The sequence below is a fragment of the Styela clava genome, chromosome 5, assembly GCF_964204865.1.
Source record: "Styela clava chromosome 5, kaStyClav1.hap1.2, whole genome shotgun sequence".
Lineage (NCBI taxonomy): Eukaryota > Metazoa > Chordata > Ascidiacea > Stolidobranchia > Styelidae > Styela > Styela clava.
The window spans coordinates 11093163-11105274 of record NC_135254.1 but is presented as its reverse complement, the minus strand read 5'-3'; the positions used below and the strand labels follow the sequence as shown (position 1 = coordinate 11105274).

The 12112-nt window shown below is 32.6% G+C and overlaps 1 protein-coding gene across 1 annotated transcript; it reads left to right on the top strand.

Moving 5' to 3' along the window:
* Positions 1–6422, top strand: LOC120344685 (uncharacterized). Its single transcript, XM_039413986.2, has 14 exons — positions 1–104; positions 321–362; positions 547–660; positions 950–1044; positions 1627–1758; positions 1924–2068; positions 2482–2544; positions 2985–3101; positions 3448–3621; positions 3914–4074; positions 4490–4625; positions 4727–4890; positions 5286–5391; positions 5723–6422. The coding sequence occupies exons 1-14, from the start codon at positions 62–64 to the stop codon at positions 5824–5826; spliced, it is 1596 nt and encodes a 531-aa protein (XP_039269920.2). The 5' UTR covers positions 1–61; the 3' UTR covers positions 5827–6422.
* The last annotated feature ends 5690 nt before the right edge of the window (positions 6423–12112 follow it).

The following is a 12112-nucleotide window of genomic DNA, read 5'->3' as shown; positions in this document are numbered from 1 at the left end:
TTGATTCATATGAAAAATCATCTTTCCTGTTTCAAATGCATATAAGACACAAGATAAACGAATGTTACATTCTACAAAAGTTTTACTGGTGTTGAAAACTAAAGGTAAGAAATATATAAATACAAATTTATATATAATATTTTGCAAATTTCCAGATTGAATATCGTCAGTAGTTTACTCATTTAAAATGAAGAACAATTACTTTTCAAAATTTTTCTAGTATAAAATTTGTCGTGAATATATGCCAAATAAGCGTTGCCTGCGCCTATTTATAAAACTCTATTTATCCTTATCTTCCATATATAATTTTTATGATTCAGGTTTTTCAAGATCAGACGCAGCAATGAAGCTCGCAATCTTGAGTAAGTGCTTAATAATGATCATATCATATGATAATGAAATTATTAAATTATTATTCGCCAGTTTTAAAATGCGTAAACAGACCATACTGTATATATAAACTAATATTTCGAGTCCAATCTTAAAATGATACCAATATTTCACTATAGTTATATTTGAATAATACTCGTTTTGATATATTTTTAGTTTTATTTATGATTTCGGCATCCAAGGCTAGACCTCCATCTGATTATTGCCATGATATTGCCAGAGGAACCGAGAGAGAAGATGTCGATCCTTTGGATGTTAATGAATGCACAAGTGTGTACATACTTTCATCCTTCTATATATTTAACTATCTCCTAAAATTGCAAGAGTGGCTGATAATTTATTTCAAAATATTTGAATAGATTGCGTATATTATAGTTACGTATGAATTTTTTTTAACATAACTGAAAAGTATTGAACTGGTTTGAACGTCTCAAAAGTTCCCTCAACAATTTTTGGATAATAATGAAGTCAAACATCCTCTGAATACCTGATTGCTACAAAGTCAATTAGTATAAATCACATAAATTATAAAATCTAATTTCAATCTTACATACCTTAGCTTGTGACAAATACGTTCGCCTGGAGGGTCAAACTGCAACACCATACGGTCCACCGGAACTTGATGTTGAAAATCAATTCGGAAATCAGATAACGGTTTGATTTTTTATTGTATTATAATCATAAATTTTTGTTATCATTTAAGCTTTGTACAAGTATAAACCTGTGTAAATATATAACTATGCGCCGCGAAGCTCTAGTAGTGTGACGTGAGATATTCTCAGGTTTTTCGCGAAATTTTTCGATAATTATTTTCTGTTATTCAACTAACTGTACTTATTATTTAGTTATTGAAGTACATTAAACTCTTAGCCCGTTCAAGACCAACTTTGATAATTATGAAAAACTATTCTGAAAAGCTCATTTACCCGAGCAGAAAGAGCCAGTTCGATAGATGTGTAAGATCAAATACAAAAAAGATTGCATGAACTTTTGAGCATTAAATGTTGGTTATTCTAATCAATAAAATGCAATAATTATAACGTATAGTCTCCCTTTGAGTATTCTTTTGAAATACATCTCATTAGTTCGAGATGACTAATGCTTCCGCTGTAATGATAAGCGATTAATAATATGGAGCCTGAGTATATATTGAATTACTTTACTATGCCCATTTTATCCGAGACGCATGCATAAATTTTAAGCTGAAATAAAATGTTAGTTATTTGAACATTTCAGTTTGATTTGACAAATCTTGAGGTTGTATCAAGTATAACGATTCAAAGAGATTGTTCTTCTGAATTTGAAATTCTTTTCAAATTGCTTTCTGGATCATTTGTGCCCTTCAATGATGGGGACGGAAACCCTATGGTAATATATTTTTTCTTTACAATTCAGTTTATTACTATATTCATTTAATAAGTCAATTAGTAGTATCTTCTCTAATGAAGAACTTTAAAAATGATAAATTAAGTTACTTGAGAAACAGATTTTGAAACATCCTATCGACACATAAAATAAACATTTATTTTTAAGGTATTTGACGGCATCAGCGACACGTATGGCATGCAAAAAATTGAACTCCCGATCTACGTCGAAACAACAGCAATTCAAGTGAAAGTATTGGATAGCAATGGCCTCCCTATTAATGATATTCAAGTTTATGGTTGTGGAGACGAAGGTTTGCTATTTATGAAAAATTCTGTGTGATATTTCAAGTTCCATTTGAGTTAGATATTATAAATTGTGAAATTATGATTTTCTTCTTCTATGTTGATCGTATCAAAAGTTATTTTAGATTTGAAAAGAAGTGAAAGCAAATCTCCAAAACTTAATTGCATTACTCATTTTGGGATAGACTATTTTTGATTTAGTTTTACAATCTATGTCGCTATGAATATATATAAAAAATATTTATTTATTCAAAAATGTTCTCAAAAATATAAATATATTCAACATAAAAAATAAATGACTCTACATTGCAATGTGTACCATGTTTTTAATCGTTTAGTGATAAGCTACTTTATTGACCTATTGTTTCTGTGCCAATTTTCTCATTCAATAAGTAGGCCTACACAATTTCTATTTCCCCAGAAATTACAAATGATGACGATTCAACTGCAGGAGCTCATGATGATTCAATATTTGAGATTTTTGGTTAGTAATAAAAATTTCAATCAATGATAAATTTGTGTAATTTATGGTAAAATTTTTTATCAGTGATAGATTAAACTCATTGCTCTACAAACTGTTATCGGAGTTTTTTTTATTATCTAGCAACCAGTTATTTAACTAACATTGGCATAGATGACTATACGCAATTACTTTTTACTTCTGCGCTATAGTCTTCCTTTTCTTTCACTGCTAAATTTTGGTAATAGCTTACTTCTAAAATTGAACCTTACTCATTTAAAATATCTTCGTAAATTTGTAAAATAATTTTCTCATCACGTCAAACATGCAATCAACTTAATGTAATTTAAAGATTTTTTTTTCTGGTTGTGTTATTTCTAAGTGAAGCTGCAAATTTGAAATAAAAATCTACATGAAAACTTATCAATTTTTAAAATGATAATTCTATTATATTTTCAATACAGAATTAATTAGACAAATTTTCTGGTCTACTAAACCTGTCACCGAATGTGAAGAAAAATGCACATATTTCAAGCCACATTCCTGTGAATGCGATCTAGTAAAAGAAAACCAGTATGGGGGTAAATATGTTTATTTTCTACTTCTAAATGAATATTGGATATATTTTAAATCGGCGCTCAAATAATGTGTGCACCAAGATGGCGCACAACCTGATAAACAGAACCGGGTACACTTACTATGTTCAGGTTGTGCGCATTTTGGTGCACATACTTCGGGGACACCAATAGTAATTATACTTACACATGTATCAAAATTGACTTAAAAATTGACAGAAACATTTTTAAATTCTAAAATTGTATCTTGCATCTATCAGAATCTCCCAACGCTTGAAATACCTTAAAAAATGTAGAAAATAATTCCACAAGAAAGCAATGAATGTAATGAAATTTGTATATATTACATTAGATCTCTATGAAGGGGATATAAAGAGAACTCGGGAAACAGCAGAAAGTCTAAATTATGCATTGGGAATTGGTAATTCACAAAGACAAAGAGGAGCTGCGAGAGGAATGAGAGATTGGAAAAACTTCAAACAAGGAAATAGATACAAAATACCATATGAAATTGAAACAACATTGGGTAAGTCAGTCCACGTTGTTTTTATACAGTTTTTTCCGTCAATATGCTTTTTTTATTTCACATATCCATATTTCCTGCTGTTTTTTTAAAATCAGATCCAAACATATTTTGTTATTATGGGACAAAAAAATATTTTATATTTCTGGTTTTATAAGCTGGTTTTCAAGATCAAAGACTTGATGTGAAAATTTTAAAAACTTTTAGTATATATATAAGACGATCATTATGGGCATTTGGCATAAAGTATATGTTTTCCGTCTCTCTATATCTTATCATTTTTATATTAAACTAGGTAGCAAAGCAAGGAATGCCATTGCGGCTGCAATCAAAGAATTTCAAGAAAAAACTTGTATTGATCTCGTACCAGTAACAGACCCCAACCGGGAGAAAATAGTTTTTGTCGGAAGAAAAGGATGTTGGTCTCCAGTTGGTAAAAGTTCGAGACAAAATACGGTAAACGCATCTAATTATACAAAAACAGAAATGACTGATTTTCATCAGCCATCATTTGTAGTTTGAGACTTTATAACGCGAAACACTATCAGTATAATATGTATATACAAGCATAACTAAAATCAAATATATTTTTGATATTTTTATCTCAATATTCTTTTGGCAATAAATGAGAATTTTACATATCCACCAGTAAATAGATTTGAAGGTTTGTTGAAGGTGAAAAAATAATTTGTAAAATTGTCATTAGTATATCCAATGACATCTAAGGGCAAATAATTATAGAAGTACTCCATTTGAAAATGTTATCACATAGGTATACTTTATTATTTCGAAAACTATTTATTAGATATAATTTCTTGTTATTATTTTTTGAGTCTACAAGGCTGCAATGCAATCTATTTTAATAAAACAGGTGTCGATAGGACCTGGATGTGAATACAAAGGAACTGTCGTTCATGAGATTATGCATTCGATCGGTTTCTGGCATGAACAGAGTCGAAATGATAGAGATAAATTTGTTAAGATTGTTTGGGATAATATAAGCGAAGGTGATGTGAGATATGCTGAAAACTTGAAATATCTTTCTTTGCACAAAACAAAAGTAACCCAAAGTAATTGAATTCACATTCTGTTTCTTTGAATTATTTAGGACTGAAATACAACTTCAATAAGCAGGCAGCTAACAAGATCAACTCTATGGGATCGCCTTACGACAAAAAATCCATTATGCATTACGGAGGATATGCTTTTGCAATAAACAGAAGGAAACCAACCATATTAGACTTGTCTACTGGCCAAGCAGTGAGAGCACAGGTAATTGCAAGGATTACGTTAAGAAATAAAGTGGCTTCAACTGCAGAATTGGTGTCTAATTTAAACGGCCAATTAAAATTATTGAGATCGTTTTATCGTTATGTTTTTAATGAAACAAATAAAATAAAAACAATAGGTTGTTTGACTTACTTAAACTCACCCATGTCTGAATCAACAATGGGTGAATTTGACACAAAATCTGTTCAGACCCACCACTAGATGGTCATCTAAAATCTTAAAATAAATTGATATAGACCCAAGTTGAGATCCAAAGAGTTTAAGCTGAAGTTGACAAAGCTTTCTCAATATTGAAGTTTATTTATTCATTTTTAAGGTATTATTGATATGAATTATATGTAATAAATAAAATTTAAATGTTAACGACAATTTTTCAGAGAGAGGCCATGTCGGTGGAAGATGCTAAGCAAATCAACAGTTTGTACCCATGTAATGCAGAACCAACAAAACCGAAACCAAAACCGAAACCAAAGCCGAAACCGGGTAATTTTCATTTATTTCGTAATATCATAAAACAATGCAATTTTTGTATCACTTAATTATATACGGGAAACACAACAACAATAAAATTGATTAAATTTATTTGCTTTTTAAATATTGCTTTTAAAAACGGTGTATTTCCCAGACCTTCCCATGTAAATATTCCGCATATATATATAACTTTGAAGGCAAAGAATTTCAGCTTTATACTGCATAGATTACTGGTCTAAATTTGGAACTGAGATATTATCTTATTGCAATATAGTAGTTCAAATCTAATCAAAACGAAATAATCCGCATACACTCTGAAATCAATTTTTAATTTTTTTTTCAGTTTCATTTTGTAAAGATAGAGCTAGCAATTGCAGTGAACTTACGAATTACTGCAGTTATGCTATGGTGAAGAGGTACTGCCGTAAAACATGCGAAATTTGCTAAAAGAGTGACATTATCACATCAAGCGATTATTTACGGAAGACTTTTTGGTTTATAAATCCATCGTCCTGTAACCAACTTTTTAAAAATTTAGTTAAATAAAAATATTATTTTGTTCTTTAGTCTATTATAAAACTTTTATTACATGTATAGAAATTAGACCTACGAAGTATAAGTTTTAATCGGGTTGATCCACATCATAACCAAAACGATTGCTTGATGTTATATAATCACCAACAATGACGGATGGACTGGATAACGATAACGAAATTTTCTATCTTATGAAGTTTTATTATTTTTGCTTCTGTAAAATATTTCCAATCATAAACTCACTAAGAGTAGATGATGGTTTGTTCTATTCTGACCCTATATATATTAAATAAAGGAGGATTATCGAGTTTAATTTCATCGCCGTATATATAATAACATTGCTATATTCAAAATTATCCAAATTTAAGATTTTCATCTCAATTCAACGTCAAACAAGGCGATACGTTGTAAAATATCAATAAAGGCATATTGAATGTCACATTATGATTAATGAGATTCAACTGTCATAAACTCATCTTCAGTGTGAATAAAACATAATAAATATTGGACTGCATTTAGATTGGTTTGTCTAGTTTTGACCCTATGGTCCGATTGATTTTCTGGGATGGTTTGGTCTAACTCTAAACCACGACCTTCATGCCAATTTTTGTCCGGATCGGCGGCCAGTTTTCTGGGAAACACAGATCACGCCATAGAATTGACAAAGATTGATATTTACCGATCATTGCTCAACGATTTCTGATTTGGCAAGTTCTCACTAAAGTGCGACAAGTTGACAGTCCATTAAAGAACTTCAAATACAATAGCAATACTTCGCCGAAAGATTTATTTGCATTTAAAGTACCCATTTTCGCGACAAATAATTGTAAGGCGTGAACTATAAGAATTTTGAAGAAATTTAGTAGCAACAGCGTACCGAAGTGGTAGGGTAAGCTTTGGGCAAAGTCCCTGCTCCCTTCTCACATATAGAAATAGCTATTATGACGCCAAGTTTACTGGTGCCTCGGTGTTTTATTTGTTTTGAACTTCTGAAATTGTTTTTATATTTTAGTTATTATCTGGCATACTTGCACGGTTAACATTCGGATCCTCCGTATATTTTCACATTGTTTGAAATATAAAATATTAATTACATCATATGGCGTCACTAATTTTCGAATATCAAAAAGGCAAATTGGAACTGACAATATGTGATCGTGTGGACGCATTACATTTTGATATTATCTTACATGAAAATCGAATCCTGCACAGTTAAAACTCAGACTACACTGAGCTACCTAGCTGTGAAATCTATTTTAATGCACTGCGGCTTATTTGGAAGCTCATATGATCGTATTACGACTGCATTCCTAAATAACAAGGTACAACTTACAACAGATACTCGTGAAAACGCACGAATTAGTACCAGTTTATATGGTGACCGCACATTTGCACCCACGTACATTTGGACCCGTAAACTGCACTCAAGCCAATTTCACCTCCATACTTTTGCACCTGCTGGCATTTGAAACTTGTGGATTTTTATTCTAAATAAGGGGAAGCTTTGTCGCGGACCATAATGTCCGTGTTTTTGTTTTGTTAATATATTTTATAGTGCTTTTGCCGATTTTAACAAGTTAGGTGCTCTAGCCTTTCATATAACCCATTTAACACGGCATAGATACTCGAAAAAGCGCTCCTCCGGTTAATATTATGAATTAAAGAGAAGCCTTTCCGTTAACCGAGTTCCCTTTAAGCGAATTCATGTTTAATTAAAACAAGCGAATTCATCGGCAACGAAAAGACATCATCTGCTAACACTTGCCGCGAACAAAACTTTCAAGCAATGTATCACGGTGTCAGTTGCTTACTCGCGTGAACAGCAAAGGCTTTCACATTTGTTACTCCTTCCATCTAACAGACAACGATTGATACACGTAGGCTGGAAACCATATTAGTTACAGGGTGGATCATTTGTACAAATCCCGTGCAAAATAATCCCCCCCCCAAATATAAATAGCAAATCAACTAATTAGAGTTAGGTGCGCTGGAAATTCAACTTTTCGATTTATCCCTAAACCTAATCTGCTAAATATTAATTTGTGATTTTGAACCACTTTGAAAGTCCCCACCCGCTGTTTTAAAAGATAGGTTAACCTACGTTCCCTTCAACAAAATATTACACAGGATACTCCCCTGTTTTAGGAGATAGGTTGACCTACTTTCCTTTTAAACTTTTTTTTCCGAAATATTACACAAGATCACTTTGAAAATCCTCCCGTTTCGTGAGCTAGCGTGACCTAATTTCTCATTTACATTTATATAATACTATTTCAGAGCTTACCCAAAGACAAGTAATTTTTAAATGTCGACATGCCTTGGTTTGCGTGCGAGTTAGTTTAAATCAGACAGAAAACATCATATATTGGCAAAATGTTTAATAATGTCATGTACTTTCAGCATTCATAAATAGCACTCTTTGTAATGCTGCTGACCTAGTATCAAATATTCGCATCACAACGCCACTTGCGAGGTTTCCATATATTTCAATTACACTAATAGGAACGATGACACCAAAGAGTTTTCTTTTGCGAAGGTACACGAAATATAACGAGGGTGAAACTTGAAAAAAACATGAATATAAAAAATAAACGAATGATATGATAGTGGATCCCAATTAATTTTGAGAGTGTCTCGAAATACCAATCCATTTGATAAATAATTTTTATTCGACCACATGAACGCTGATATACGCATTCTCAGATATCGGACATCCAGTCGCGATATTCAATCGTTCATATGCACTAATCTCACATTAATAGTAATTGCTACCCACGTTTGTAAAGTTTAGAAACCAACAAACAGAAAATAACTTATCCTAAAACACAATTAAAACTCAGTCGGCAATAAATTCGTCGCCAAGACGATGCCATACAAAACAAAAAAGATTTGGTCGCGAGAGTTACGTTAGATGACTGCAAAACGACGTTTGTTTTTTAAGCAGAATGTAAAACAATCAAATTAAAAAACGGGAGTTACGACGCCCTTAACACATCGTGTGTATTAAACTTCCCTGGTTAAGTACTATTATTATTGTACTTATACACCTGTTGGAGTATTTCGGACAATTTCGAATTTAAAATTAATGAAAGCCCGACATATAATAAAGACGCAAAAGTAAAATGAACATTTATTGTAAAAGTTATTATTTAAGAAAGACAACATGATCGTACAATTCCGCCCAAACCTCGATGTTCTTAAGTGAGATGATAAATAAATACTTTCCTGTATTCGATCAATTAACTTTAGCGTATCGTTGTTCTGCCAACAAACAGCCGGGTGCAAAATATTTCCGTCCTGTAATATGCTCACAAATATTCTCGATATTAATATCATACCCTTGCGTATGTACTCTCTATTAGCTCTTTAGTGATCCCTTCCATCCTTGGCCAAGTCATGTTTCGAATATGTGAACATTTTATTCGACCATACATGGCCGGCGGGATGTTAAAATTGTAAACAAGAGAGAGTCGCAACAATCGCGAATTTCGTTTTGTTGCGCCTGTTATCGTCGAAAATGATTACATTTGTTGTATTTTGAGGCATTTCAGCAGTAATAATTAGGGCATGACATCATCAAAATCGTCAAGTGAGATTTTGAAATTGCAAATTCCGTAAATAAAATTGTGAATTACTCGGTAACGAATTCAGCTTCAATGACCGTCGGGGTATTGTTTTGTTGAAAATTATAATTAAAGTGAGAGCGCCAAAAACATACAGTCCATACCGATGCGACTGCAATTTATATGGCCGCACTTGGTGTGGCGCGTTTATTAATAGTGTAAAATAAATTAAACGAATATCAATTATAACCAAGCCTGTCAGCGTGTTTATTTTCTGTGGGCAAGAATCGTAAAATACCATCTTGAGACAAATTCACTTCTATTATAAAATCTAATTTTTCAGTTATTATCGTTATACAAATAACGTGTGGCAACTTTTTAATTTATCGTCGACCAAAAACCGCCCCACACTCGTCCAAACGTGTGTCAAGCTTGACCGACAGGAACAGATTCATCGACGACTTCAATTAGGGAAAATATGTATTTTGTTGGTAATGCAAAATAAATGTAACAACGCATTTTTTTGTGATAAAACTTTGTATTTTCGGAAACGGATTGCCTTGAAGGGTAAAATTTGATCTAAATTAATCGCAAAAATGTTTTATTTTAAATGTAACAAAACACATTTTGTGATATAACCTTGTATTTTCGAATACGGATGTCCTGAAAAATAAAATATGATCTAAATTAATCGCAAAAATGTTTTATTTTAAATGTAACAAAACACATTTTTCGCAATACAACTGTATTTTCCGATACCGGGTGTCATGAAGAGTAAAATTTTGTATTTTCGAAAACGGGGCGTCATGAAATATATTAATCTAATGTTTTATCTATCGTCTAACTAACGTCTGGTACACATCATTTTCGGGGAGAACTCTAGCCCGCGAAACGTCATTTAATTTAAAATAGAGAATGTTCCACGCATTCCAAAACGGAAAATCACCAGTAAGTCGACAGGGATTCAACCCTCCGAATTTAGTATTCTATATCCCCCCCGTGTCAGAATTTCTGAAGATTGGAACAAAGAACCCGTCAAACCGCCGCGGAAGAAGGGGAGTATTTTTTGCACTAATAATTAGGGCGTGACATTATCAATATCATCAAGAAACTGGTGAATTTTCAAATTCCATAAATAAAGTTGTGAATTGCTCGGTAACATTTTAGCTATAATTATCGCCGGGGTATTGTTTTGTTGAAAACATGTTGAAACTTGAGGGAATTAGTTACAATTAGCGCCTGATCTCTATTAGGCACTCGAGCACTCGAAAAAAAAAGCACTCGAGTCCAATCTTTTCAGCATTAAGTCGCATACGTAAAATATCCTGTAAAAGAAGTGCTGTTCATTAACGTTATCTCGTCCTATGACCACGCAGAAATGCCTTTATTGCCGAATTATTCAATCACTATTTTAAATCAACATTCAGGATTGGCACAATTTCAGATTTGCCAAGTTTATCACCATAGAAAAACACGAGAAAGTTAATTATCGTCTTAATAAATATCAGCATCACGGTATCGACAATAATATTACCATTCGCATAAAATTGGGACCGTAAATTTACAAATCTTGATAGGTAATATTAAAGCCAACGCAAATGTTAATTTGAGTCCCCAATGTCTTCAACAGCTGTTGCCGATGTGAACAAACGGGTAAACCGGAAATATAAAACTTCGATGTCCGCCGACCCGCAAGAATTCATATTTGTAAAAAAGAGAGGGCGGGAATATAGATTAACAAAACCTGGATATCGCCACCAAAACGATGGGTGACAAGAACAATTAGCAATTACAACGGAATTAACCAGTAAAAAGGCTTTGTTGCCGATTTTTTAATGTTTCACCCATACTCGCATATCAATGAGAAATAGTTGTGTAAATATCGCAAAATGCCACGTGCTTTCAACATTGTGATTACAATAAAATGGTACTTAATGGTATTTTGTGAATTTGGTGATTTTGCAAATCTGTGACATGCTGCTAAAAGTTTCGTCTGATTTGAAAATCGTACACTTTGGTCACAATACATCCAAAGTGACTATAACACTTTACTAACACTTTTATAGTCATTTTGAATTCAAGGATATCATTGATAGTCACATGACCACTTTCGTTAAAAGAAAGGCACTGGTAGTATTCCAACATCTGGTTTCAAAGACGCGGAGCGTTTTTGCGGGAGAAGCGGAATCGGTGTGCTTGTATAATAATCATATTATAAACAAGAATTTTGCCGTTAATGCAAAAGCTTTATCTCCTATGTCTGCATCTCATAGGTTAGAATTCCGGTAAATATCGTTATGATATGCAGAATTGAGTTACAAAAGTACTAGTATGTTACTTATTTGTCAACTTAATAGTCGAAAATATTTGTTAACTTTGTATTTTTATTCCATTCAAAATCGGAAAAAAGTGCTATTTCTCTTCAAAATCGGAAAAAAGTGCTATTTCGCAGTTCCTAAAAAAAGTTGCGAAAGTGCTTCGCAATTTTCGCAAAAAAGTGCGCTAATAGTGAACACTGGTTCTCTGTATCCTATTTCCCACACCCTTGGTTTAGGCAGTTTTGACTGGATCTGGACTCCGGCCACACATGACACACGAGACAAAAACTATTTCTCTTGTCCATTTTTTCCGGCCGC

Bases quoted from the DNA above. Each gene is read 5' to 3' on its own strand.
- LOC120344685 (XM_039413986.2), top strand. From the start codon at position 62: ATGTTACATTCTACAAAAGTTTTACTGGTGTTGAAAACTAAAG. The intron at 4,075-4,489 runs GTAAACGCATCT...TTAATAAAACAG, and splicing joins AAAGTTCGAGACAAAATACG to GTGTCGATAGGACCTGGATG. The intron at 5,392-5,722 runs GTAATTTTCATT...TTTTTTTTTCAG, and splicing joins GAAACCAAAGCCGAAACCGG to TTTCATTTTGTAAAGATAGA.